Source organism: Ceratina calcarata, unplaced genomic scaffold (genome assembly GCF_001652005.2).
Source record: "Ceratina calcarata isolate Rehan_Ccalc_2016 unplaced genomic scaffold, ASM165200v1 scaffold551.2, whole genome shotgun sequence".
In the NCBI taxonomy this organism is placed as follows: domain Eukaryota; kingdom Metazoa; phylum Arthropoda; class Insecta; order Hymenoptera; family Apidae; genus Ceratina; species Ceratina calcarata.
In genome coordinates, this window is record NW_017176693.1 from 1,152,543 (window position 1) to 1,179,221 (window position 26,679).

Below are 26,679 nucleotides of genomic sequence, written 5' to 3' on the forward strand. Positions count from 1 at the left end.
ATACATGCCCCCCTACGCCCATCCGTTCGGGAGTTATTGACAAAAAACGAAATTTTTTCCCAAAAGTTCGCTGTTTCAACGCTGGGATGGTCGGATTTTGTCAACATGAATAAAATGCCAAATAATCATACGTAACTCGTTAAATATCGAAGTAAGAAGAAAAAAAACTTTTATTTGAAGCATTTTTCGCAATTTTGAAGAAAAAAATTTTTCATCAGCGTCAATACTTAATTGGATATTTCCTTCTATACTTTTTAGCACGTAGCTATTTATTATTAGCATTATTCTTCCGACGTCTGATTTCTTTTTAATCATAGGAAATGCGTTTTTCTAAGGCACATAAACTTTTAGGATTGACTGAGGACGATGAACACGATCTAACGTTTCTCTTTTCATTGTTCAATTGCAGAGGCCGTAGACGAAGATCCGCCACGAACGACAGACTGGGAATGTTGCAACGCATCATGAAAATCATCGCTGACAATCCTGACTTCGTCGACGGCGAGGAAGTTCTCCCGCTACCAGTGGTGAATTCGACGCTTCTACTCCCGCGACGTCGGATCAAATATCATTCGTCTTTTCGCACGCGTTAAAAGTCTCACATGCATCTGAAAGACCGGTTAAATCTTGACCTTTCGACGAATCTGGTTGATTTTCGTGATCAAGAAGGAACGAGGATTACGACGGAACGAATACACGTCCTTCTTTCCGCGTACACACGCGCGCCTGTCGTTATGTAAGCGCGGCGCGAGTCACGGACCGATCCCGTCTCGATCCGCCGATAAGCACGAGCAAACGTCCGGCCGTGTCCGTGTCTTTTCCAATGCCGCGACTCGCTAATTGCGAACGCAGTCACAGCGATAATTGGCCGAGAAATAAGAATACGACTGGCACGCGCCTGAACTTGTGACACTCGTGAACTCTAACGTAACGTGGAACGCTTGCATTTCTCGCGATAGATTGGTCGCGCAGATATACGGACGCGTCACACGTTTTACGACCGTTCGTTTCATCATTCATCGCTCAGCTTTCGTTTGTACACTTTTTGCTGTGTCTCGAGTCATTGATCGATGGACGATTTGCGCTAAGCGCAATGAACGCTCGTCGACCGCCTGTTGCAATTTACTGACCACGAACGTTCATTACATTGCAGAGGTCGAGGGAGAGCCGGCGAGGCATCGACGACGAATACCGATTCAATTAATTTCGGACGACGAAGTCGCGCTGAATCCCAGGGCGAATTCGAAGACGGAGTCGAGAGAACGAGGAACGCGTGATCGATCAAAAGGAAAGGAAACACCGGGGAAACATTGTTGGAAACGAAGAAAGATTTGCGCACCGATCTCTCGATCCTGAACGAAAACAAAAAAAACCGCTTGAACAGTATTACGGACCGTCCTCCGTCCGAGCTTAAACTCTTTAAACGAACTTACACTATTAGACTACTAAGTAATTAACCACGGAACGTAACGGAAGACGAAAGGCTGAGGTACGTTTGAGAAGCTCGTGCAAGGAAGAAGGATGAGAAAACGTTCATGTGATTTCCCTCGACTTTTAACTCTTCCGTTACCTGAAACGTCTGCCTGCCATTTATATGTTTAGTTTAGTTTATTTTATATATTCGTACGTTTATTTGTATCGGTAGCCGTCTAGTAATTTATTCATTATTATTTAAACTGGTCGGTTCGATTTTCCTCGGCCGTGTCACCAGCTTGCGAAGATGAAAACTGTGTTCACTATATATGTTCTCTAATTTTTCTATTTACGCAAAACTGATCGTGAACGACGAACGAGAAATTGTGTGACTTGTCATTTTTGTGATCTAGCGGCGCTCGAATGAGTTTGTATGAGTTTACCTTTGCTGAATCTAGAGCTCGAACATTATTGAACGTCAACGCGAACAGAAAAGACTAAAGTTCTTTTTGAAAACGAACAAAAAAAAAATGAAAATTAAGTCGTCGTAATTCCATTTTATGCTACGTCGATCGTTCGTTTCCACTGCGACGGCTGTCAAATATTTGAAACGTCTTTTTCGATAAAACACGAGACTAATAGATAAATCGTATCAATGATCCCACCTAAAGAAATTACTATTTATTTCATCTTTTCGTTGTAACCAAGAAGACGAACAGACGTAGCGATGGTACGTAATGATCTAGCGCAGTCGTCGCACGTGGAATTGTATCTATTTAAAAATAGTTTGAATCTGTTCAACTTAAGACGTGACTCATCCCGTTTATCGTTTTACGTCGTATAAATTATTTATTATCGTGTTAATTTATAAATGCGTCTAAGGAGGATGAACGATGGAACGAAGAATGGAACGATTATGCGATCTTCCAACTAAATCTATACACACGCGTTCGTCGATAGTTTGCATACTTCCTCCGTATAAGTTTATTTATTTATTTATTTATTTATTTATTTATTTATTTATTTATTTAATTTAATTTAATTTACGTCGCACCGGAAAAACCGGGAAGAGTATTAAAGACACTGTTACGAGTATTGTCGGGACTTTTATTGTAAATGCGTATCAAGACACTCTCGATGCATTCGAAACGATCTCGTTGATCGTCCGTTTTTGTTTTCCTTTTATATTTACGTGTAAATACTACAATTTTGTTTATTTAAACGCAATAAAAATAATAATCAGCTGTACGCGAATAATTGTCTGGTCTGATTTTTTTCTGTTCCACCTTCCGTTGAAACTCCTCTTCCTCCTCCTCCTCCTCCTCCTCTTTTTTCTGCGATCAAAACTGACGCTAATACGCGAATAAGACGGTGTTCGAAATCTCTATAAAACTCTGGCTAATGGACATGCTTTTCCCCTGATCGTATTAGCAGAGGCGAGGTACAAAAGAGCGTACCTACGCAGTCTGCGGTGTTCATTTTTCCTACATACGCCGGTATTTCGCTAATTGATATTTGCGGTCCACCCCGTTCCTCGTGGCTCGTGAGAGACAAGGCCGACGAGGCACCTCACTCCGTTGTTTCGTCATCGTTCTCGAGGCGAGGAGTTCGACCGCAAATCTCGTTACTCCGACAAAGCGGGTGGAGGGCTTCAAAAACGGTCTCGCGACAAACGACTATGAACTAATGAAACAATCCGTGCTCGGAGCAGGAGAACCTCCTGTTCGACGTGAGGTTCGATCTATCTCGATCCGACTTCCGATTTCGGAGATATCGTCGCGTAAAGACGAGCATAATTCTTTGGACGCGCCGTTCTCGCACGTTGACCGACTCACGGACCTGCCCTAATCTCTCCCGACCTGCTCAGTCACCCGGCTGATACGCGTGACTGGGTCACTGTGTCAGTAACACTGACTGTGCTCTGCCTAAAATTTGGAATCCTGTGTCTTCGAGACGACGAATAAAAAACGATTTCCTTGGCCGACTCAATAGGGGTTCCACAGGTCCTCGATAAGGAGATTGAAAACCATCTTATCGGTTTACGGGAATACACTTTTCGTTCTTATATGAGAATATTTGCCGCTTCAATATGCCGAGATCGTTTACATTCGAAAGAAGAGGTTCGCCAGAAAAGCGTCTAAAAGCCCTCGCCGACGAAGGCGGCCGCAGCTGGGCCTTCAATCGGGGCCGCCGCCGTCGTCCCTGATACAGATTTACGCGTTCGCTGTTCAGTATTCCGAGATCAGTGGTTCGAAATTAATTAAAAATACGCATCTGCGCTCCCTCTAGAGAAACCATAATCGACTTATTTTATGCCGTCGGTAAATGCAGAAATTATTTGTAAAAAAATTCAAACGAACGGAGGATGAAGCGTAGACGTAGCGTAAACGCGGTCGTGTTTGAATTCATTGTCAATATAGTTAAACGTTTCGCAGAGAATATCGCAGAGAGGGTTACGGATCGTTCGATCAGTAGAATTGTAAGCGAACATGGTAATTTTTCGAAAACGTCTCGGTCGTCAATGATCGTGATATCTAATAACTTTAAGTCATCGACACTTGATACTTAATCATGAGTTTCAATGTTCAAGAGTAGTATTACGATGCAAAAGTTCGTACGAGTACTTGAGTTTCGCTGAAGAAACTTCTCTCTCGATCCCTGGTCGATCGTCCGACTGAAGACGATTCGTACTACTGAAAACGCGGGAGCCAGTAGATTCAGCTGTCTCGAGATCAGACTCGGCTCCGATCACCTCTGGACGCAGACTAATTTTACAATTTCAACGGTCACATCGATCGTCCGTCGTGTGCAAAAATGATGCATGATCAGTGGCAGAGGCGTACAGCGAAGGAACAAAAAAACTTATGGGAAAAGTATTCTTTCGCATCGAAGAACAGAAATACAGGCGTTTGTCGTGAAAGAAACGAGGCGAACGCTCTGTTCGAGGGACAGGGATCCCTAGGAGACGAGCCGACTCCCCTGTGAGGCGACGAAGGAGGAAGAGAAACCGTTCTGCGTTTCGGCCGATCCTGTGAATCGTCGCGGAAACGAAACTCTCGCAAAACGAAATCGTAGTCACATGACGACTTACGAGCGCTCTTTACACGCTAGTTCATCCGTGGCGAGCGTGATTGATGAACGTGCCTCGACAGATATCAAATTACATTTCATAAATACGCACACACACGTCGCGTGGGTGGTTGATTCCGCAACGTTCCGTTACTTTTACTGCGCAGTTTCTACACGAGCGTGTACGTACACGGTACATACGGCGTATGTACACGCATACGAGTATCGTCACGTATCTGTGAGAAACGGGCCTCCAAAGTTGCACAATCCTGAATTTCCGATTAAGCTGTTTCGGTTATCGCGAACAAGCTACGTAAATCGATCTCGTTCGACACGCTCCTCGGACTCTATCTTTAAAGGAGGAGAAGCCGGTTGCGAAAAACGCGCTAATCGTGCTTTTATTTACGCCCGTTTCGTGTTTGGCCCGAAACGCGGACACTGCCGTCTAAATTTCATTTATCGTCTCAGGGAGTAAATACACGGTCTCTCTCCGTTGCTCTCGAGAGCAACGATAGATCAGACGGTATCGAGTACCCTCGCTCTTTAAACATGTGATCACGTCTCTTTAAAAGCTTTACCAGGCACTATACGAAATACTGTCAAAGTCCGATCGCTGATTCGAACACAGACGGAACTCCCGTTGTGCGGAGAAACAACGCGTGAGCGAACAGCACTAAAAATTTCACGTCTCCTATCGTGTTCACCTAATTGATTACTGTTCGATCGCGACAACCCCGAGACACAGAGTACATGAACGATTGTTTATTTACTGAATGACGATTTTTATCCGTAGTAAAAAATTAATGATACGTACAAGAGTCTGTTCGACGAGCATGAACAGCGTAATTAGTTTTTATGACGGGTCCAAAGTTCGAAAGGGTTCGAGAGGTGTGACGGACGATGCGCTTTGATCTCGCTGTACTTTCCTCTTTTTCATCGCGCGTAATCATGGAATCGATCACGCTTTAATGGGAAGCATAAATTATATAGAGTGAACTTCATCGTCGCTCGATGGGAACATTTTTTAATTACGATCTTTAACCGAACCGACCGAAGGATCGTGTGACGCGAATAACGATCGAGGTCGTTCTTTAAATTATCTCCTAGTATCTTTGCGGACCGGCCGCTATTACATCGTCACGTTTCTTTCGCCAAGCGAACGATCCCGACTTCCTATGTTCCTCGCATCGAAAACTCGGAATCGTTCAGGATCGTTGAAACGGATTCGATCGCAATCCGGATTTATCGATCAGTCTAGCGAGCGACCAGACACGAGTGTCATCAAAGACACGGACGCTACCACATTTTGAACAAAATATTAGAAGCAAAGTACACGTCGTTATAATCGTCTTTCGCTGTAATTCAGATTTTGCCACTTTACATCTCGAACTAATTTCATTTCGTTCTGAGAAATTTTTAAATTCTCATTCATTTGCCTGTAAGAATAGATTTCCGGAAGTCATGAATTTGAATCGAAGCAAGGACATTGGAAACTACGAGCGAATAAATCAAGGAAATCCTCTTTGGAAATTCCCAGCACAAATCGAATGATGAAACATAACGTCATGGTAAAATCATATCTAGTCGCAATAAAAATTTTTGTTTCTGATTTTTCTAATCTATACGATTACTGAAATTCTGATCGCCACTACGCCAACTATTGCATAGCTGCTTCAACCGTAGTCAACGCTTCCTCTCACTGTTACCCAATTTTTTCTGTTTACTTCAGATCTGAAGATCGAAAATATTCATTCACAGACTTCAGTGATCTATAACACTGGTTTTACCGCTTGCACTTCGCGTAGCATTGCCAAACCGGAGGAACAAATAAAATGTTTTCTCTAATTTCCCAAGAAAGAGAAATTGTCCACGAACGTGAAACGTGAGCGTGAAACACGCGAACCGACAATTTCTTACCGGTCATACGGAAAACCTAGCAGCAAAACGTGAACGATGATGAAACCCGTAAACTAGTTACGCTAAAACGTTTTCCCCGTGTTAGAAGCTCTGGAACTCCCCTTACGCCTGCCGACCTTTACGTATCGATTTCATCAGAAACGAACGAGCGAACGTCGATCATCGATAAAAGCAAGCATTTTCTGTCTGCCGATCCGATACAATCAGTAAATTATTTCATTCAATGATCGGAGCGACGACGCGATACGACCGTCCGTGTCACCGATGAGCGAAAAAGACGATCGGTACCGACACCGACGCGACGTCCAGCCCACCTAATCGAGACTTAATTTATGGCGGCTTAAATTTTCCATCGGCTCATAAATGAAACGAGGTTGAGCGTCGTGACGTGCAAACAATAATTGTTAATTACAAGATAACGTCGTTAGACTATCTCCATATGGGTCAAACGGTGAAAAATGATTAAAAAAACAATTGGTTAAACGTCCGATTAACGGTGACCCCGTATGTACACGAGCTACGGCTAATTTAACGATCGACAAATATTATGTATATCACCAGCTCGTGTCTGCCACGAGATGGCAAAAATAGCCACCGTCTATCTCCAAAAGATACACCGACGCAATTATTCACCGGTATGCGTTACGAAACTTTCGACGAACATCATCAACCATCGATCTCTCCAGAACAAACTTATTCTGCCATTCAGATCGCGACGAGACCCTCTCGGTGTCACGACGCTGGCTATTGTACGAGACCACGACACCGCGTTTTTCGTCACGTTACTAACGATCAGTCGAAAGGGCGCGTTACAAACGATACCCGCGACAGAAAAAAGTTCGGACGACGAATCGTTTCGAGGATCATCGGAACTTGTTTCCTCTGTCGCGCGCAAAACTATCGTCCGTAGGTTTTTCGTCTACGAGCGGAGGTAATTGGCACCGAGCGTCTATTACCGAGTTCGAGCATGATGAACGGAAGAAAACGGTAGGTCGAGCCAGATCGTCCATCGGTCCCCTTTCGTTCGCGTGACACGTTGGCGAAACTCGTGAAAAATCGATCGACCGATACCGAGTTATCATGGAATGTGGTTAACGAACGTGTCTCGGCGACGATAAGGAAAGGGGGTGTAAGAAGCTGCGTCCACGACGTGGATTTCAAGTGGCGGGGGAACGTTTTTCAGACAAGAATATATACGCGCGCCGCTGCCCCGTTACGATAGTTTTCGAGCAGAACCAGACGAACGAGACAGACCTCGCTGTCCGATTTCACGACGTTCCCGACGAGAAGAGAAACGTCTCGAAGAATCCAGAAGAATCGAGCTAGTACACGTCTTTTTGTTCGTCGTTGTTCTTTTTGTATTTAAAGTTTGACGCGCCTCATGGACCGGCAGAAACGTAGAAACGCGTTCGGAAACAATTGGATGGCGATCGCGACGGTGGTCGGACTGATCTGTCTGAACGGGATCGTGTCCGCGCGGCCCGCCGACGACAGGTATCATACATCTTTTACTCACAACCTCTTCTCATAATTATTTTTTATCTCGCGCGGGAAATACGCGCACGACGGACGATAAACGTAATTGAACGACAGAAGACAAAACACGAATACATACGGATATTTTCGGAACGTTATCAAAGTTTTATGTTTCGTTCCTCGTGGAATCGAACGATATTTACGGTCGATTAAGATACTTTAAACTATCCGCGATTACTTTTGAGACGATACTCGACACAAATACAAGGAAGACGTCGTTTTACCGAACGTTTATTGAAACAACGTTGTTATTCTCGATCACAGAGGCACGCGTGAAAGTAGGACTGCTCTCAGCTACGACCATCCACTGAGCCTCGCGAACACAGAAGAGAAAGACATGATCGGCCAGGCGAAGGAAGAATTATCAGGAATCCTCAAGGAGTGAGTACCAAATACTCCGACCACGTTCTAACGATTTACTTTCTCTGAAACATCCCCGTACCCCGTTTTTAACCCTGAGCCGACGCGTGACGAAAAAATCTCTGTCTCGATGATAAAGAAATTTTGCAAAATTGAGCGATCCTCTCCTAAAACCGTACGTATACGTACGTCTCTGAAACAATTTTCCCGTCGTGTACACAGGCGACACAAGCGATTTTCGGATCAGAGGCGGGCAGAGCTGGAGACGCTGATGGTACTTACGGGGAAATTGATGAACATGATCAGGGCAGTCCGTCAGCTAGAATCGGCAAGATTGTAAGTTTCAATTATTTCTCTTGATCAGTGAAAAATAAACGTTTAGTAAGTGTTCTCGATCTCTTTGTCCGTGGCTTTATCAGCGATCGACACAAGCGAGCGGTCTTCGACCTGAACATGAAGAACCTTCAGAAGCTCTTCCGTTTATCCGGAAGACTGGGTCTCAAGGGAAACGCGGCGTATCCCGTTATCAGGTACGTAACTCGAACGACGCGTGTCTTTAGAGATCCGTACTATCGCGTAATGATTAGAGGTGGCTCGACGAAGGAAGAAAAGCTCGAGTAAATCTCGTTTATCTGCGAGCCGTTAACCTGATTAACGGTATCGACGGTCCCTTGGCCGAGTTTAATTCCTGTAAAGATTACCTGTCTCCCACTCGACGACGTAAACGTCTCTTGGAACGTACGTCGTCGATCGCGGATCGTTCCTCAGACATTTTCATACGGAACGGAGTCGAGCTCTCTGACGTTGACCGCGCGACTCGTCCTCTGTGACGCACTCGATAAATCCGTCGCTACGAGAGTGCTGAGTCGAAAGTTTTCTCGGTGTCCAGAAAAATGTACGCGCAGCCAACTGCGCCGCGTTTCCAATTCTTTTCACTCTTTTTTCTCCCTCCGATAACATCCCACGTTCATTCGAAATTTTTGACGCGCACGCGTGCATGTGTAAACGTAAACGTGATGTAAGACGAGCGTAATATTAAACGAGATAAGTCCTTGTCGAACCGCGACGAACTCGCGACTCGCACCGTCTTATCTGGACGCGGTGTCGCAATTATTCCGATCCGAATCAAAAATAATTTCGATAACGCTGCTAAATATGTGTATATTCGGCAACGGCACGCGAAACCGTTTACGTCGCGCGCGCCATCTCGCGCTCGTCTCTTCTCAGAGACCGTCTCGATCGCGGAAAAATCGATACCCGAAGGTCGAATTCGAAAATGAAAAATGTTCGCGCGTACGACCCGATATTATCGTAGCGTCGAATACGGGCGAACCCACAGACCTATTTGCATCGCTCGACTCGCACTTTCATTGATACGATGGTAACGCGTTAACCAACGAAACACAAAGCACGTCTTGTTCTCTGTTGCGAAAGCTGAACGAGAAATAGGACGTGTCAATAGCGATGGCTACTTCGCGTCCTTCGTACGCAGATCACTGCAGACGATCCGTTTGCGTCGTTCGAACATTTCATCTTTCTGACTGTTCTTTTTCGCTTTTTCGCAGCTGAGGTATCGGAGCGACGCAAAAACATTCGGACGAGCGAATCGATTCAAGGTGACGTACCAAGAAGAAAGAGATTGATCTTGGCAAAAAGAATTTTCGCGTTTCGATTCGTCCAATTCGACCAATCACCGATTTGGCCTTTTCATTGAAAACCATCACTCTCTCCTGGGTCTCTCCAAAGGATTCACGGACATTATTATTTATTTATATATATTATTTATACGTGTACACCGTATCGTGGCGAAAAATTGACTACTAAACTAGTTTCGTGTAAGATATTCTCTAGTATTCTTTTTATACTTTGACAATAAATTAAAGATCGTTGAATGACGGACTTTACTATTTAGAAAGATAATTACAACTTCGGATACAGAACGGTTCTTCGTTTGGTACCGTTGGCCCAAGCGAAGAACTACGAAGGTCAGAACGTCTGTACCTCAAATTGTACTCCGATTAATAAATTCCGATTAATAAACGAACGAAAAACAAATCTTGGCATTTTTATTTCACTCTCACGAAACATTTAAGAGGCACGATCCTACCTGAAGTAGGCTAGATATCATAATAATAATTGAAAGACATTTGAACAAACCTTTTTCAAACTTTGGAGGGGTTAAATCTTGTCGAAGAGGAAATCCCATGTAGTCGGAATGAACAGTACAATGGAAACCAAAAAATGTATACAGGAAAATACATACTTCGTCTGTGACAATATGTCATCGGTAACGTAAGAATGACTCGTCGGTAACAGGTAAGATCACACAGTCGGTTCGACATCGACGAGTGTTTCGCTTTCCGTTTCTTACTTCGACGGCAACACATCCTAGAGGGCGTGAAACATTGCTGATTTTTTGTGATCTCGATCTATCGATTAATCACAAGTATCGATATATCTCGAACTCGCAAATTTGGTCGCCAGAGACAGTATTATCGCATTTATCGATCGATGCGAGTCGCGCAATGGTATTCTTCGATAGTGGTGGTGCTCACGCTCTGTTCTGACAAAAATTTGCGTTAAAAGGGCGTGTAAAATGCACAAGCGGCGTGACTCGAGGACGCTCGGGTCAGCCTCGGAGATGGTTTCGATGCCAGTAAACGGCGAGAACATCAAGATCGCAGCGGGACATCAACGAGTGGCTTAGCCTGTCGCATTTCACACCACAGAGATGTCTGCACCCTGAGAAACGGACTGACGGACAGACAGATGTCTCCGTGTCAAAGTTTTTGTTGTGATTCCCGACGAAATGCTGTTTGTAAAATTCGGGAACTCTCCGGAGCGTGTTCTCTAGCTAGTGCTTGTTAATCTGTCGGCTACATATTAGCTGGTGCCAGTACGTGGAGATGTTTTCGTCGCCGGCGTCAGTGGTGGGCGAGTCGTCAGGCTACGACTTTCAGAAAGAGGAGAACGCCGCCAAGTGGAAGGGAGTGTTTGTCAACTCCCTGAGCAAGGTACATACATGTATACCATATTCTCTTCCAACGACTTTATCCGAGAATTTCAACGAGAAATCTATCGAATTCTCACCTTCTGCACAGCGACCACGTCGTTGTTCATCGTCCCCATCGATTTCTTCTATTGTCATTGTCGAGCAATATGCGTTACTAATGTTTTATTCCATTCCCGAGGGTTGTGCCTCGCGATCGTGACAATAATGTTCGATCCCCGGTCTTGTTCCTTCATCGTTTGTTACTTCGTCGTCGTAAATATAGATCGTAATTCCGAAATCTCGATTACGATATTACAACATTATCGTGCAGGCGATAAAACACTTGCTTGACAAGACGTTTAATTATTGTCATTCGCAGTTTGCGTTCAATTCTGTATACCGTCACGATAAAATATGAAATACTTGACAGCTGTCAAAAACGAGAACAATGCGTTCACCTCGTGTAACATTAAAGAAGTGAAATGACTATGTAAACCAGGTATTGGAGCAAGTACATCCCAGTCTTGAAGCGCGACAAGATGCCTTGGACTATGTGGAGAGTTTGATCTTAAGGCTGCTGGGAATGCTTTGTGGCCATCCTCCTCCGCACACACCTCAAGATGTAGAAGAAAGAGTAAGGCGTACATTTCCTACACCCATCGACAGATGGGCACTCAGAGATGCGAGAGACGCCTTGGAGAAAGGAAAAAAGAAATCGCCGCTAGTTCTTCCGGTTGACAAAATTCATCAACTGTTACAAAAAGTAATAGCAAAGCGAATCGAACTCGTTTTGTACACATTTTCGTACACTTGCGCGTGTACGTCTTCACGGATTTAATTATATTTTTATGTTGACAGGAAGTATTACAACAGAAAATTGATTTGCAAGTTAGTCTTTTTGTGGTAGGAGTCTTGGAATACATTTCTGCGGATATCTTGAAGGTTGGTAGAAGCTACTGTCGATCGCGTCGACGCGTTAGCTTTTACATTGTTCCACGTTGAATCCTGATCACTTCCAAATGTTTAAGACTACTCTCTTTTCAGCTAGCTGGAAACTATGTTAAGAATATACGTCACGTGGAGATATCTTGCGAAGATATAAGGGTGGCCATGTGTGCAGATATGGTAACGTTATCTTTTGAACGGCACAAGGTCGATGTTGGAGAGAACGAACGGCAACGATTAATAATTAATGAATTATCAACAGGTATTAATGGATTTATTTTATCAAGACGATTATGCCGAGGGCCCACAAAGCGGTTTAGGCGCAGTGGTTTCTCAAACTTACGAAGAATCAGTCCGGGATCTCATACACGATGAACGTCATTATTTACGTGATCTCCATATGATCATTAAGGTAAGATCATACGCGTCGATCGTGAACGTTCATTCAATTGGTTGACCTGAATTATTCTATCTTCGGAACAGGTATTTCGAGAAGAAATCGCGAAGTTAGCGCAAGATAGAACTGAGATGGACACACTTTTCAGTAATATAATGGATATTTATGAAGTAACTGTAACTCTACTTGGTAGTCTAGAGGATATAATGGAAATTACAGAAGAGAAACAAACGCCCACGGTTGGCTCGTGTTTCGAAGAACTTGCGGAAGCAGCGGAATTCGATGTTTACATAAAGTGCGTATACGTGAGAAACTGTCAAATGATCGAGTTGACAAGGTGAACGAGGTAGATTATTAAAAATCTTAATGACAGGTATGCGAAAGACATCAATGGTCCAGCTAGTCGAGAAGTTTTATCAAATCTACTCTCAAGACCCGAAGCTAATGCTGCGTTAAGAGCGGCGGGACACGGATTCAAGGAAGCTGTCAAATATTACTTGCCAAAACTTTTGTTACAACCAGTATGGCATTGTTTCTTGTATTTCGATTATATAAAGGTATATCGTAATGATCAGCAATCGACGTATCGTTACTCGTATCGTTCCAACGTTGAACCGAAACATGATTTTGCCGAATAGGTATTACAAAAACGTACACCAAATACAGAAGATAGTGAAACACTGGAACAAGTACAAGGTCTTTTAAGGCCACTGCAGATGGAATTACTACAATCTGTGGCGAGTCTTCCGAAAAAAGATACAGGCCTGCGGATGCAGAGTAGAGCAAGGAGACAAGCAGCGTTGGAGAAGACTAGTGAATTACAAAAAACAGTCGACGGTTGGGATCAAAGGGATGTCGGACAATGCTGTAACGAATTCATACGAGGTACGACAAATAAATATGACGCTTTCCGAACCCGATTATCTTTCGTACAGTTCATGCAGCAGTACATGTTTAATTTTTACGTGCAGAGGATATGTTGGGAAAAGTAAGTAACGGTAAGAGACTAACGGAACGAAGAGCTCTTCTCTTCGACGGTCTACTGGTTCTTTGTAAACCGAGCGGTGGCAAAAGAGTCAGCGTTACCGTCGCAGCCGTCGGTGTAGTGGGCCATCCGCCTCACCAGGGCGAATTGCGTTTGAAGGAAAGGTTTTTTATTAGGAAGGTTGATATTATCGATAGGGAGGATACTGACGGTGAGCAAGAAAAATGTTCGATCTCGATGCTCTTCTTATCCTGAACAATTTTGTGAATGAGTACGAGTAATTAATATTTTTCAGAATTGAAAAATGCCTTCGAAATTGCACCAAGGGACCACCCAAATGTTATTCTTGTTGCCAAATCCGTCGAAGATAAAAATAGTTGGATGGCGGATCTTGTAATGTTGAACACGAAAAGTATGTTAGAGAGAACGTTGGACAGTATCCTTTTGGACGAAGAGAGGAAACATCCGTTGAAGTTACCTCCGCCAGATCTGTACAAATTTGCCGAACAAGACAGTCCGGAGAACATCGTTCTGGAAGCCAGAGAAAACGGAGGTGTCCCACTGATTAAAGGGGCGACTTTGGTCAAATTGGTAGAGAGATTAACTTATCACATATACGCTGACCCAGCTTTTGTACGAACATTCCTTACTACTTATAGGTATGGTGAATATGGTTCTCGATGTTAATATGACGTCACGTTCTTCGCGATCGGATTCTCACGAGTGAATGTGACTCTTTCCTTTTTACAGGAGTTTTTGCTCACCTCAGGAACTGTTAACGTTACTAATCGAGAGATTCGACATACCAGATCCTTCGTTAGTTTACGGTGACGAGGAAAAATCTTCCGGTTGTAAGACAACCGCGAGGGAAGATTGGAAGAGATATAGAAAAGAATTTTGTCAACCTGTACAGTTCAGAGTTTTAAACGTTTTAAGACACTGGGTTTGTAGCATTTTTATCTTTGCTTCGAATCATCACGGTTTCGTTACTAATTTGTACGTTGTTTTTTCTATGAACCAGGTCGATCACCATTTTTATGATTTCGAACGCGATAGAAATCTTCTGGAAAGGCTACACTTGTTTTTAGATACAGTGAGCGGAAAGTCGATGAGGAAATGGGTGGACTCAGTAATAAAAATAGTTCAAAGGAAGTGCGAGCCCTCCGAACAAAAACCTATCACGTTCAGCTTCGAGCGATCTCCACCACCTATCGAGTGGCACCTGAAAGTTCCTGAAGAAGAATGGAATATATTAACGGTAACATGTCGCAAACGAAATTGATAATATAACATTTTCATTGCGAGACGTCGGTCAACTGATCTTTCAATGATTACAGCTACATCCAATTGAATTAGCGAGACAACTGACTCTGCTGGAGTTTGAATTGTACAGAACTGTAAAACCCTCGGAATTAGTAGGATCGGTATGGACGAAGAAGGATAAAGAAAAAACGTCGCCGAATTTGTTGAAAATGATAAAACATACGACGAATGTAAGTTCTCATTCGACATTGATATTTGAAGCTTTCAGAATTATACATAATTTTGGTTCTACAGTTTACGCGGTGGCTCGAGAAGACTATAGTGGAAGCAGAGAATTTAGAGGAAAGAGTAGCGATCGTGTCGCGAGCAATTGAAATCATGATGGTGCTTCAAGACCTTAACAACTTTAACGGTGTATTGGCAATCGTTAGTGCAATGGGGTCTGCGTCTGTATTTAGATTGAAATTCACTTTCCAAGTACGTTCCCACATGTTATATCGTGTTCCTTTATTGATTCGAACGAATCGAATTACGCGTTCCTTTCTGTTTATAGCAAATACCAGCGCGATTGGAAAAAGCACTCGAGGAAGCGCGAGAACTGAATAATGGTCACTTTCGAAAGTATCAAGAAAAATTGCGATCCATTAATCCTCCATGTGTACCATTTTTTGGTAAGCAACAATGGACACGATGCGTTGATGCTCAATCTTATCGATTGTCTCATCTTCTGTAGGCATGTACCTGACCAACATCTTACACATCGAAGAAGGGAATCCGGATTATCTACGAGGAAGTCCGGAGCTTATAAACTTTAGCAAACGACGAAAAGTGGCGGAGATAACGGGAGAGATTCAACAATACCAAAATCAACCTTACTGTCTTTCAGTGGAGACGAGGATAAGACATTTCATTGAGAATCTGTCACCCTTCGATCCCAACATGAAAGAGGCCGATATAAGCAATTATTTGTACAATAAAAGTTTAGAAGTAGAACCGAGAGGTTGTAGGCAACCACCCAGAGTCGTAAGTTGACCGAAATCGTTACGGATTCATCCCGATGATTCGTGTGTACACGTGCACGTAAAACGTATTTGTCGTTACAGCCACGCAAATGGCCGGACTTGAACTTAAAGTCGCCGGGCATTAAGGCCAGAAGTTTGAGTGGTAAATTACCAGCTCCTTTACAAGCTATGGCTTCCAGCGTAAGGCTGCACGATCCTCCGCCGGAGGTTCCGCCTCTAGAGTTACCAGAAACTCCTCCGGCCACTTCGCATATCACCGTCTCTCACATAGGAGGAGATCACAGTGTCTTTGCACCTGTTTTACTCGGAGGTACGTTCGCCACGATCCCCAGAATCAATGCACGAACACGCGTAGCCCTTAATACAGCTGCTTTGCAATCTTTGTTTCATGTCTTGAACAATGAAATCAGAAAATCTTTCTCACTTTCGTTGCACAGTAGTGCGCTTGGATAGGTAGTAGATGTACTCTGCTGTTAATACAGGTACAGCTCAACCTCCAGGTTCGCCAGGTCCTCTCAGCATGTCAGGACTCTCGATCAGCTCGCCTGGTAGCAGTCCGCAATTGGGATCGCCGGGCCACTTGTCTCTGCCGCACCATCAACCGCAGAACAGCCACTTTGGCTTTAATTCCGGAACGATCGGTGTGATGGGAGCTTTGACCGGTATGTCATCGGCGGGCGGAAGTCCTGGCGTCCCGATGCCGCTTCCACCGTCGCCCAGCCACGTACCTGCCAGTCAACCTCCACCCCCTCTACCACCGAGATCTCATAGGAAACGAGAGAGTTCGACGAGCGAATCGCCGCAACAGGTAAATCAACATTGGTACTACTAGTATTAATTCCTCTACAGAGGCTCGGAGCTTCTCACGCGATTCGTGTCGTTTCTATCGAACAGGCGAGACAAGCCCCGAACGCGCCGACTCTTCCACCGCGGGATGGCACGCCACCGCCACCGTTACCGCCACGAAGAGATGTGCCTCCGGCGACGTTACCACCCCGTCTTCCCGCGACGTTGAATCCGAGTTGTTCGGCGCTACTCGCCAGGCGGAATTCCACGTTCGAAACCACGTGTTCAAACGCTGTTTATCCACGAAGGCACATGTCTTTTAACGGACCCAGTCCCACTAAACTTCCACCCACGCAGCCCAACGGTAAAGCCGACCAGCTTTCTCGTACGCGAGACTTTATACATTCTGTGTGTATCATCGTTCCTGTTACAAATAGCTTGTTAAACATTTCAGGATCGGTAACGCCCAGACTACCGCCGAAACCGTTGCCGGGACGTCCACCAACTACCATGTTTAATTTCAATGCTCCTCCTGGATCTAGTTAAGTGTTACATCTTCCTACCTCTTACCTAAATTGAAATCGCATCATCTTCGAAAATCGAGATTTAGTCCACTCAGTAGGATTAGTCGAATCGGATTAGTTGCGGCAGTCCGGTACGACTGACGAAGTAAAAAGAAGACCATGTCGTTTACACACGTTTATTCGCGGGGGATATCGCAAGAGCACAAGATTCTTTTAGAACGTCGTATTAGTGTGTTTACCGGAAACTTTTTTATTCGAAACGCGATTGGTAAGTGCATCAACGCGTGGAAGGTAACGATTAATCCTCGCGGCACGGCTCATTCGCGATGAGATGCCGTTACATTCCTTTCGATTTCTCTTTTTAAACACGTGTAACGCTACTTTTATTGAAAGTTTATTTTTCGAGACGATATAAAATGTGTTTTATCGTATACATATAGTATATTTTTAGAAAGTTTTTTTATCCAGGTGATATGTGTGGTAAATATAAGGCTTTATACACGATATTCGATTTAATGCAACTACTCGGTTTCAAGCTGTCTATCCGTGAAAAAATATCCAAAGAGAAATTCTTTAACATTTGACATTTGTGTACAGACGTCGTCTAGACTCTAGACAGAGAAGCATCCTCGATCTTTTTCCCTTCCCCTTGAAAATTACAAAGTATTTTTATAACATTGATTGAACGGGAAGTTTCTTTCGCGTGATTTCGTACACTCGATTCTGACAAAAATGCATGATGCTCGTTGATTCTGACGTCGATTAAAAACGGATAAAAGAGAAGCATAACTTTTAACTACAGGAAATAAGTAAGAAACAGTCATACGCACACACGAACGTGTCACGCATGTATTAAATGTTGCAAGTTAACGATTTTGAAGGGGATACTTTCCGGCGTGAGATCCCTCTCCCTCCTCGAAAGATTCATCGACGTAGCTGCGGCACAAGAGCAATGTAAGGATGTTGTGAAAAACAACTTTTGACAAACAACGAGGAAAGAACAAGAGGAGAAATATGCAAACAAGATGCACAAGCTTTTCCAACCAGATTTCGTCAGAACTTGGTAGGAACTCTTGTTGGGATAATGAAACGATTTCTACGTTGAGACGATGTTCATCTAAAATTGCACAAAACGACCACGGATGCGAATCATTCCGTTATAATTTGTAATTTGGACGGCCTGCGATGCACGGTATTTTCCGTGACGATCGTAGAGCAATTTGCAAGTAGGCTTACGAGCTCATCAGGCAGTGTAGGATACATTTCATCGCAGCCGTTTTGCCGGGCTCACTACGTCTAAAAAAAGAAATGTCAAATTGACGCGACCGTCAGGTCCGAGGAGGTCCGACTGAATGGACTATGTATCGATTTCGACTGTCTGGACGGTCTCCCTTTCTTTGAAAGAAGAAAAATAATATGATCCCTCTCTATCCCTCAACACAACTGTGATACACTTTTAGATTTTAAAAGAAAGGAAGCAGAAGACGGAAGAAAGTGCAGAATGGAACGATTCATAGGCCAATATACATATAGAATTATACATATAAATCGAGAATCAATAGCAAAAAAAAAGGAAGTAAATACGTACATGTATATTATTATAAATATATTCTATAGTAATTATTGTAATAATGTCAAACGGAAGGCGGAGAATGAAATATTGAAATTATGTACAATAAAGAGTATATTGTGTAGATTTTCCGGGTGTCATTCATCTCAATGATAATCTGATAGTTTATACAATTATTATCGAATTGGGCTGAATGCTGAAACACGAGAAGACTTTCGTCTCTTGTAATTAGTTGAATAACAATGTTTCCAAAGTCGATGCAACTGTAATTTTCACACATTGAAATTCATTCATTTCCATACTCGTTTAGAGCAAGGGAAAACGCGAAGCGAAGCGAAGCAACGTCCCTCGAGACTCGAGACGCCAAACTTTGGCGGCCAAAGGTTTTCAATGGTAGTGTACTTACAGTCAGTACAGTGTACAACTGCAGCAAGTGTGCAACTGATCAATGCTTCTGTAAAATTACCCTGAGTAATAAGTCTCAGTTCCTTGATTATATGAGTGTTTATAAATGAGATCGACTTTGAAAGTACTGAAGAAAGCTTTGAAAACCATTGATCAAATTTGCAGACACGGAATTAATTTTTGTACATAACCTCGTGTGCTCGTATGCATGATACCACGGTCTCAAACGCCATCGAGCCCGACGAGTCTTTCTGTAAATCAACGATTCTGCGTAAAACTAGAGATATAAAACGAGGACTGAAGATAATTGATAACGAATTTTATCTCTACTCGCTTCGATCTCGAAGACGATAAAAGATAGATAGACAAGCATTTTAACTCGTGCATCGAACGTCGCACCCAGCGATAAGCGATAACTATAATAACAAAAACATGTTCAAGTTCGTGGTAAATCTAATTATCCATGTATTTTACAAGTTACGATTCTTTTCGTTAGGTAAAAACAATGAATATCTTTTCTAGTTAACCCTGGGCATCGGAATTTATGCTGGTATATACATAAGCCAAAATTATGAGGTACATTTTTTCACAAGCTCTTCTGTCGTCTCATCACTTGGCGTCGTGCGTTACGGTAAAATTTGTATTTTATTAAATGTATCTAACTTCAGGTACCTCGCGTCGACGAGCCTGGCAAGATAATAGAACGAATAAAGGAATTCGCAGAGGAATATAAGAAAAAGTAACCGATGACGACGATTCACGTACCAATACTATTACACGCTTACCGAATATATTTCAATGCAATTTATTGTACATATCTGTATATAAACATGTGACGTAATCTTTTTTTAAATTTGATTTTAATAAAACATCTTGTGTAACGTGCGAATGGTTTTTATAATTTATGCATGGAATAAAGTATAACTAAATTCACAACGACCGTTTAATTTGAATGTACACATTACGTTTGAAGATAATTACATCTTACGTCATACATATATGAACCCGCCACCAGAATATTCCAACCGTGCCTGCGGTTCTACGAACGCTAACCAGTCCGATGCATGCGTCGGAAGCAATCCCATCGATTGACACTTGTACAACGCTAGCACGATATTTACCAATTGTCCCAAGATGTACACAAACTTTTGTCCGAACGCATGTGTACCTTCTATCACTTTAAATGCTGTAAAAGAATTAATTTTCAGAACATAAGCAACGACATACTATCTTCTACTCGATTTCTGTCACGTATCAATGATCTTGTCTTTGTCTTTCTCCACAACTGTAATATACGTACTTTGTTGAAGAGTAAATAATGCTTTCACCGGTCTGATGATCAGCATGCCAACCATCATGATAGGAAATATCGATATAGAATTACCAGCCATGTACATTATAAACAAATTCATTGGAACTTGTTTGAGAGGACCCAATGCTAAATCCCATGACTTCTTGATTATCAAGTGATTAGAATCTGATTCTCGAATCGAATCAGCTGCATGAAATAGGGCTACCGCAGGTGTATAGCCCGGTGGAGAAGTAATATCCGTATTCTTTTCTTGTTTATTTCTACAATAGAAAATATTTCAAAATACGTGACTCTGTTCAAAGGTACGAAACAAGTATGGTAGAGACCAGTGTAGTATGTAATACAAATCAATCGATTCAACGTAATAATGAGGTAAAACAATATGACACACGCGTGAAACGACTACGATCTAATGATAATTCAAGTAAATCGAGTAAAAGAGTACGTAATCACTAAACGAGATGCGTTATACTTGGAAAATGCGATTTGAACAATGAGGTTACCAACTTGTGTGCAAAATCCAATGCCCATTTCGATCGTTTCGCACTTTGCTTAACTGCTGTCATTATTATTATTATTATCACATGTAAAGTTTGCGATTGTATTATTATTTTACTTTTTCTGCGCTGTCGTATTACAATTGTGTAAACCCCATAGAGTTAGTATAGATTTTGGGGTTGCTCGTGGCGCCATCTAGCGTTCATGGCCGCGAAAGTGCTTGGCTCCAATGAATTTGGAGTTGTTCGTGGCGCCATCTAGCGTTCACGGCTGCGAACCCGTTTTTCTCTCTGGTGCAGCAATATTGGAGCCAAGGACTTTCGCTTTCGACAAGAAATTTCGTTTTTCCTCAATAACTCCTAAACCCTTGGAGATACGGGAAAATTGCATAGGACCTTTCTTGTAGAGGACAGCGAGATCTACAATCCCTATATAAAAGTTCTTCGCTAGCATCAATATTTAACGAGTTATTTGCAAAAAACTGTTTTTCGTGTGTAGTATATATATAAAAACAGCAACGGGCAAGGAGATCGATTGCAATCGATTCCGGAATTTTAATTTACTGTAACAATATTTTTTACGATTCGTGTCATATTTCAACTTCTTCTTAAACGCTTAATGCTTTTTATTGAAAAATGGGGGATAGATATCATCGTGTGACTCCAGAAAGCAAATCGCTTTTAAATACCGAATCGCATAAGAAATTCGTAAGACCATCGTCCTTATTTGAATGAACATTTCGCTGAGAAAGACTACGATTAGAAGAAAGTTTAGCGTAATCTTACGAGTCATTATTTACAGAAAAGTAATGAAGCTTCAACGTCCAACGTTAAACAGTGTCTTAAAGAATATTCGTTGGAAGACAAAGTCGAAGGTTTGAAAAATATGCTTGAACACAATGAGAAACGTGCTGAAAAGCCGGAGCCACGCATAATCGAGACGTGTACTAAAGAAAGGATAATTGGTGTAGGATTCTTTAATATTCCCAAATTGAATTACGAACGAGAATAGAATTTGAAAATGATTTCTGTATGCACATCTTCCTATTATATTCGAAGGTAAAGGAATGTTTGCAACCGCATTCGATGTCAGCGTTTCAAACGATCGTTTCTGAATTAAGAAATACCGTGATGAACAGTTACTGGAACCAAGAAGTTGGTAAAACACGTTATCAAGTTCCCAATTTACCGGCTGGAATGGACCCATTAGAAGTCACTTTTGGAAAGAAACTAGTTTCTAGTACATGCCGATTATCATACTACTCTTCCTTGACGCTTTTAATGATTTATCGAACTTCGTGATTAACGGATGCAATGTACTTATTCCCGTAAGAAATATTTTCTTCCACGATTAGCGGGAACCGTGGCCGATGCTCTTCAAGAGATGAAAGTCTCTGACATGCCGGAGAAAGAAGTCCACGAAATGTACATAAAAAGTCATCATGATTATTTACCGGCAGAACGAATCGAAAGACGGTATGGAATGAAAAAAAAGTAAGCTAAACGAATCACAAGATTGAGGATATTTTCAGGTATAAGAAACCGTTTGAAAAAGACATGTGCTTTGGAGAATCGATGGATATTCTTGGTATCGTCGACGGTGCACGATTGAAAAGACTTGTAAAATGGATTAATCCTGAACCTTACGCGACAGTTAGTTCCAATTTAGCCGACTTTTTGGAACGTACCCACGCGCGCGTCGGGGAAACAAAGTAATAATAATTTAACTTGTGTCAGCCGAAGTCGCATTTCAAACGCTTGAATGTTTTAGAAATATAAAGAATTCATACATGTATATGGATATGAAACACGGTAAAACGACAGCGAAAGATAAATATGAGAAGTTGAACATTATGAGCGACTGCCCCGTAAACAACGATGTACTGATGCAACAAGAATATTTGCAATACATAAACAGTCTACGCCTGAGGTTCAAGAAGCTCGTGCCTCCAGTTCCATTCACAGATATTCACGAAGACTTATTTTGCCAGGACGAAGTATTATTTTTATCTTACTAAAACAACGAGTTACAAAGAACTGGATCGCCTATCAATTCAAATAATTTCGCAAATACGTATAGAATTACACCGACGTGCTACCAGAGGACAAAATTTACTCGACGTTAGCAAGATACAGAGTACACATAAATAAAGATCTTTTGACACCTTTACTGGATCTGCTTCAAATACGAAAAGAGAAGAACGTGAAGTACAAAGAATTGTTAGATCTTTTAAATTGGAAATACCATTTTCCCACGTTGCCGAAGATAGAAAGTAATCGTTTTCGTTACAAAGCTATAAGACTGAATATTATTTACATTCAATACACGTTGAAGTCTCGTATGCCACCATTTCCAGGAATACCTCGGGAATGCCAATACTTCGATACCTCATATGGCAGTACAATAGGAAGTGTAGACAAAATAGATACTACGGGTTGGTATTTGTCGATCTTGTTTTATTACAATATGTCGTATTGAGAAAATTATCACGTGCAGACGTTCGAACGGCTGGAATCTTGTCCATAGACCCGGATCAACCTACTGCTTACAGTCTCATATTTCCAAATGTTTACACGAAACACGGACTCAGCCACTTAGAGTTGATCAAAGTACGTTTAAAAGTATCATGCGCCCATAGATCGTTAATTGAGTCTCAAGTTTCTCATCGACTGTTTGTAGCCTCGAGGCAAGAACGAAGTACGAAATATTTTTGAAAGAATCGGAATTACTTTTCCCGAGAACAACTTCGACGTGCTTTGGGAAGAAGGGACAAAGATAAGTGGTACAGATGACGTGTCCGTAGAGATCTTTTTGAACTTACTCGAGCAGTTTAGTAATCTGATCAGCGACAAGTACGACGTAAAGCCAGAAACTCAATAAAATTTATTGTGATTGTACACATTTTTATATGTCAGTGACTTAAACACCGTGTAGCGATCTTACAATCTACTTATAACTTATTATATCAGTAACGATTATGTATGTACAAACCTCGATCGTTCGCGCCAAAGATTAATAATCTGGTTTTAAGAATTTCGGCTTCTTCGATGGCCCATTCCGATCGTCGTGCATTTTAAACGATCTCTCACGTTTATAATTGACTTTCGTCTTCTTCCTATAGTTACTCAAACTCTTTGCCATTTGCTCGTCCGAGATGTCTGCCTCCTGTTTTTGTTCATTTCTCACCCTTTCATTTCTTCGTTCTTCTTCCATCAATTTCTCTATTTCAGGATTCATCCCTTGAAAACTTATTCTACCGTCGACTAATTTCTCACAGAACACATAACTGGGTTCACTGACAAATCTCTCTCTTAAATAAAAAATAAGGAACAACATTGTAATCGCCTAATTCACGTTTGTAATATGATACAAAGCGCAGGTTCTCTACTTTTAAACAAAGTCTCTTTCATTTCTTATTTCTAAACGATGCTGGCTATTGAGATATTCAACGTTACGATTGAAAAACAAGAGTATCATACGAAATAATTTGTATTATAGAAAAAACCCTTACGATTCTTTCTTCATACGTTTCGTCAGTTCATTACCAAAGTATTCCTCGCCTTCTTCCTGAAACTCTTGCTTCTGTACTTTCTCTTTGGTCCGCTTCATAAACTGTCGAATACACATTATGTTCAATCAGACAATTGACATTTTCATACGTAAACACAGTTTAATGAGATGCTGCTAATTTCAAAAGCTTTTAACCTCCTGGACTTACTTTCATTTCCAATATACTTCTTGATAGTTTCGGTTTGCTCATCTTGCTCTTCGAACAAAAACTACCAAATATATTTATTAACGTGATTCAGATTAAATTCAAAATGAAAATGAACAATGTAAATGCAACAGTGCTGTCTGTCAAAACGTAAACTCGTATGAATTGGTATGAATATATATTTATTTGACGATGATCAGTCGGCATGTGTGCAGCGTGTGCAGCATTTGATATCCCTAGCTGTGACGTCATTCTCATTGGACGTGCATTGGACGCCTAGTGCCATGCTAGAGCCGCTAGTGCCCAACAATCTGCCCAACAATATAATGAGCCCACGATGCGTCCATCAGTGACGAAAAGTGCTACGTAGACGAAAACAGACAGCCTGCTGTCCCTACCTGCCCGCCTGGCACTGTCAGAAATTGCATTTTGAGTAAAATGCGGTAGTAGAAAGTAAAAATTGTTTTCGCAGACACAGCGTCGCGTACCGAACGTCGCGCGGCGATGTGACTTCACCGGTTCCGATAAGAAAGTGTGTACGTTGTTTTTAATTTATGGCACAACGAGAGAAATTAAGAAAATATGGAAGAAAGTTCAGTTTTGTGGATGCTTTCGCTGGTAATGTTGATCGGCTCCTGCATAGCTGGCTCCCTACCGTTGGTCATGAATCTGTCCGAGGTAATTGGTCCCGTTCAAATATGATAGATGAAAATGTAGTTTGTTTTCAATCTATCATTTTCTGTGATTGTCATATACTTGAACTACTGATTACAGATTCTGCAAAGAACGACATGATCATGAACATCATGAACCTTTAATCTTTCTAGGATAAATTACAACTGGTATCGATACTTGGTGCCGGACTTCTTGTAGGTACCGCTCTGGCTGTGATCATACCTGAAGGTATAAGAGCATTGTTTACCGGTGGGAGCAGTAGCGACCAAGCAGTCCATGGTCAGTCACCTCACTTACAAATTAGCTGTCTCTCGTTCGACGAATATGATCGATAGATCTTTCTCTCCTTTAGGTGATCCACACTCTCTGATAGGCATTAGCCTGATACTTGGTTTTGTGTTCATGCTCCTGGTCGATCAGTGTTCAGCCAGAAGGAGCGGAGTAAGAGAGAGAAGCGTCACTGCTACTTTAGGCCTTGTGGTTCATGCGGCAGCCGATGGAGTAGCCTTAGGAGCTGCCGCGACCACGTCCCAAGCCGACGTAGAATTAATTGTCTTTCTGGCCATAATGCTGCACAAGGTAAAAAATGAAAACTGGATAATAATGGAACAGAGAAAATAAAACGAATGCTCTCTCCTCAGGCGCCTGCTGCATTTGGCCTGGTATCGTTTTTGTTACACGAGGGTGTAGATAGGAAAAAAATTAGCAGACATCTTCTAGTATTTTCCTTAGCTGCACCTTGCCTCGCTCTCATAACATATTTCGGTATAGGAAAGGTGAGCGACGTGAGACACTTTAAACTCGACTATCCGAGGCTCTATAAGTCCAGCGAACTAACGTATGTTTTCAGGAGGGAAAGGAGACTCTTAGCAACGTTAATGCAACGGGTGTAGCGATGTTGTTCAGTGCTGGTACATTCCTCTACGTCGCGACTGTACACGTTCTACCGGAGTTAATGACAAGAAACACCGGGAACTATGCTCATCTGCCAACGTCCGAGAACGCCGCAGCGTCTTCGTCTGGACTTAAGGTGAAAGAAATATTGGTCCTGGTTCTAGGCTCTGTTTTGCCAGCGTTAATTACAACCGGTCATCATCATTGACGAAATGTGTACTTGATCTTATCTTACTCTGTACGATATAAAATATTTCTTTCATCGAAGACAGAGATCATTTCTCGAAATACCTGCTGATTTTTATATGTGGTCGTCGCGGAGCAAGAACCGAGAAGTTTCAACAGCAATCAACGGATTTATATATTTATTGTATATAATTGTAGAAAGAGCGTATTATAAC

General features: G+C 42.2%; 7 protein-coding genes and 1 long non-coding RNA gene across 12 annotated transcripts in view; 6 read left to right on the forward strand and 2 right to left on the reverse strand.

The window, feature by feature from the left end:
* LOC108628933 (uncharacterized) overlaps positions 1 to 2,653 on the forward strand; it is a 10,061-nt gene extending 7,408 nt beyond the window's left edge. Inside the window, exons 3-4 of the mRNA XM_018031166.2 lie at positions 410 to 527; positions 1,154 to 2,653. Of these exons, the coding sequence (XP_017886655.1) occupies positions 410 to 527; positions 1,154 to 1,204 (169 nt within the window). The 3' untranslated portion in view covers positions 1,205 to 2,653. The remainder of the gene's footprint in view (positions 1 to 409; positions 528 to 1,153) is intronic.
* A 4,971-nt stretch (positions 2,654 to 7,624) lies between these two features.
* LOC108628935 (uncharacterized) lies at positions 7,625 to 10,350 on the forward strand. 2 transcript variants are annotated; one of them, XM_026816903.1, is made up of 5 exons: positions 7,625 to 7,893; positions 8,200 to 8,316; positions 8,518 to 8,631; positions 8,682 to 8,825; positions 9,861 to 10,350. In XM_026816903.1, the coding sequence occupies exons 1-5, from the start codon at positions 7,781 to 7,783 to the stop codon at positions 9,862 to 9,864; spliced, it is 492 nt and encodes a 163-aa protein (XP_026672704.1). In that variant the 5' UTR covers positions 7,625 to 7,780; the 3' UTR covers positions 9,865 to 10,350. The 2 variants fall into 2 exon arrangements, with proteins under 2 accessions (XP_026672704.1, XP_017886657.1); XM_018031168.2 differs by having other exon boundaries at positions 8,715 to 8,825.
* Positions 10,351 to 10,801: 451 nt separating this feature from the next.
* On the forward strand, positions 10,802 to 18,781 carry Sos (Son of sevenless). Of its 3 annotated transcripts, none has more exons than XM_018031424.2 (20): positions 10,802 to 11,309; positions 11,787 to 12,050; positions 12,146 to 12,229; positions 12,332 to 12,412; positions 12,495 to 12,644; positions 12,716 to 12,924; positions 13,003 to 13,186; positions 13,268 to 13,514; positions 13,601 to 13,825; positions 13,910 to 14,273; positions 14,365 to 14,557; positions 14,636 to 14,872; positions 14,952 to 15,107; positions 15,172 to 15,354; positions 15,431 to 15,548; positions 15,611 to 15,900; positions 15,981 to 16,209; positions 16,382 to 16,707; positions 16,794 to 17,049; positions 17,140 to 18,781. In XM_018031424.2, exons 1-20 carry the CDS (start codon positions 11,202 to 11,204, stop codon positions 17,229 to 17,231), a joined length of 3,996 nt encoding a protein of 1,331 aa, XP_017886913.1. In that variant the 5' UTR covers positions 10,802 to 11,201; the 3' UTR covers positions 17,232 to 18,781. The 3 variants fall into 3 exon arrangements, with proteins under 3 accessions (XP_017886913.1, XP_017886914.1, XP_026672645.1); XM_018031425.2 differs by having other exon boundaries at positions 16,400 to 16,707; XM_026816844.1 differs by lacking the exons at positions 10,802 to 11,309; positions 11,787 to 12,050 and having other exon boundaries at positions 12,336 to 12,412.
* A 58-nt stretch (positions 18,782 to 18,839) lies between these two features.
* LOC108628927 (uncharacterized) lies at positions 18,840 to 20,069 on the forward strand. The gene is made up of 3 exons (XR_003389664.1): positions 18,840 to 19,631; positions 19,707 to 19,760; positions 19,853 to 20,069. It is a non-coding gene; the product is annotated as an uncharacterized LOC108628927 (long non-coding RNA).
* Positions 20,070 to 20,113: 44 nt separating this feature from the next.
* On the reverse strand, positions 20,114 to 21,062 carry EMC4 (ER membrane protein complex subunit 4). Its single transcript, XM_018031159.2, has 3 exons — positions 21,004 to 21,062; positions 20,485 to 20,756; positions 20,114 to 20,370 (listed from the first exon to the last, which is right to left on the reverse strand). Exons 1-3 carry the CDS (start codon positions 21,060 to 21,062, stop codon positions 20,174 to 20,176), a joined length of 528 nt encoding a protein of 175 aa, XP_017886648.1. The 3' UTR covers positions 20,114 to 20,173.
* A 397-nt stretch (positions 21,063 to 21,459) lies between these two features.
* LOC108628921 (EF-hand domain-containing family member B) lies at positions 21,460 to 23,874 on the forward strand. Its single transcript, XM_018031153.2, has 10 exons — positions 21,460 to 21,701; positions 21,796 to 21,960; positions 22,053 to 22,233; positions 22,349 to 22,469; positions 22,526 to 22,705; positions 22,765 to 22,990; positions 23,074 to 23,266; positions 23,351 to 23,428; positions 23,491 to 23,615; positions 23,686 to 23,874. The coding sequence occupies exons 1-10, from the start codon at positions 21,630 to 21,632 to the stop codon at positions 23,872 to 23,874; spliced, it is 1,530 nt and encodes a 509-aa protein (XP_017886642.1). The 5' UTR covers positions 21,460 to 21,629.
* Mpp6 (M-phase phosphoprotein 6) lies at positions 23,855 to 25,128 on the reverse strand. Its single transcript, XM_018031332.2, has 3 exons — positions 24,713 to 25,128; positions 24,506 to 24,606; positions 23,855 to 24,304 (listed from the first exon to the last, which is right to left on the reverse strand). Exons 1-3 carry the CDS (start codon positions 24,752 to 24,754, stop codon positions 24,007 to 24,009), a joined length of 441 nt encoding a protein of 146 aa, XP_017886821.1. The 5' UTR covers positions 24,755 to 25,128; the 3' UTR covers positions 23,855 to 24,006.
* Positions 25,129 to 25,291: 163 nt separating this feature from the next.
* Zip102B (Zinc/iron regulated transporter-related protein 102B) lies at positions 25,292 to 26,545 on the forward strand. 2 transcript variants are annotated; one of them, XM_018031331.2, is made up of 5 exons: positions 25,292 to 25,387; positions 25,537 to 25,663; positions 25,737 to 25,963; positions 26,026 to 26,160; positions 26,235 to 26,545. In XM_018031331.2, the coding sequence occupies exons 1-5, from the start codon at positions 25,292 to 25,294 to the stop codon at positions 26,484 to 26,486; spliced, it is 837 nt and encodes a 278-aa protein (XP_017886820.1). In that variant the 3' UTR covers positions 26,487 to 26,545. The 2 variants fall into 2 exon arrangements, with proteins under 2 accessions (XP_017886820.1, XP_026672746.1); XM_026816945.1 differs by having other exon boundaries at positions 25,296 to 25,387; positions 25,484 to 25,663.
* The last annotated feature ends 134 nt before the right edge of the window (positions 26,546 to 26,679 follow it).

Bases quoted from the DNA above. Each gene is read 5' to 3' on its own strand.
- LOC108628921 (XM_018031153.2), top strand. From the start codon at position 21,630: ATGGGGGATAGATATCATCGTGTGACTCCAGAAAGCAAATCGCTTTTA. The intron at 22,234-22,348 runs GTACATGCCGAT...TTCCACGATTAG, and splicing joins TGGAAAGAAACTAGTTTCTA to CGGGAACCGTGGCCGATGCT. The intron at 23,616-23,685 runs GTATCATGCGCC...CCTCGAGGCAAG, and splicing joins TGATCAAAGTACGTTTAAAA to AACGAAGTACGAAATATTTT.
- EMC4 (XM_018031159.2), bottom strand. From the start codon at position 21,062: ATGACAGCAGTTAAGCAAAGTGCGAAACGATCGAAATGGGCATTGGAT. The intron at 20,757-21,003 runs GTTGGTAACCTC...TTTCTATTGTAG, and splicing joins GCATTGGATTTTGCACACAA to AAATAAACAAGAAAAGAATA. The intron at 20,371-20,484 runs GTACGTATATTA...ATTCTTTTACAG, and splicing joins ATTATTTACTCTTCAACAAA to CATTTAAAGTGATAGAAGGT.
- Sos (XM_018031424.2), top strand. From the start codon at position 11,202: ATGTTTTCGTCGCCGGCGTCAGTGGTGGGCGAGTCGTCAGGCTACGAC. The intron at 13,515-13,600 runs GTACGACAAATA...TTTTACGTGCAG, and splicing joins CTGTAACGAATTCATACGAG to AGGATATGTTGGGAAAAGTA. The intron at 16,708-16,793 runs GTAAATCAACAT...TCTATCGAACAG, and splicing joins CGAGCGAATCGCCGCAACAG to GCGAGACAAGCCCCGAACGC.
- Mpp6 (XM_018031332.2), bottom strand. From the start codon at position 24,754: ATGAGCAAACCGAAACTATCAAGAAGTATATTGGAAATGAAA. The intron at 24,607-24,712 runs GTAAGTCCAGGA...TGTATTCGACAG, and splicing joins GAAGTATATTGGAAATGAAA to TTTATGAAGCGGACCAAAGA. The intron at 24,305-24,505 runs GTAAGGGTTTTT...TTTTTATTTAAG, and splicing joins AAACGTATGAAGAAAGAATC to AGAGAGATTTGTCAGTGAAC.
- LOC108628935 (XM_026816903.1), top strand. From the start codon at position 7,781: ATGGACCGGCAGAAACGTAGAAACGCGTTCGGAAACAATTGGATGGCG. The intron at 8,317-8,517 runs GTGAGTACCAAA...TCGTGTACACAG, and splicing joins TTATCAGGAATCCTCAAGGA to GCGACACAAGCGATTTTCGG. The intron at 8,632-8,681 runs GTAAGTTTCAAT...ACGTTTAGTAAG, and splicing joins CAGCTAGAATCGGCAAGATT to TGTTCTCGATCTCTTTGTCC.
- Zip102B (XM_018031331.2), top strand. From the start codon at position 25,292: ATGGAAGAAAGTTCAGTTTTGTGGATGCTTTCGCTGGTAATGTTGATC. The intron at 25,388-25,536 runs GTAATTGGTCCC...TAATCTTTCTAG, and splicing joins TGGTCATGAATCTGTCCGAG to GATAAATTACAACTGGTATC. The intron at 26,161-26,234 runs GTGAGCGACGTG...GTATGTTTTCAG, and splicing joins CATATTTCGGTATAGGAAAG to GAGGGAAAGGAGACTCTTAG.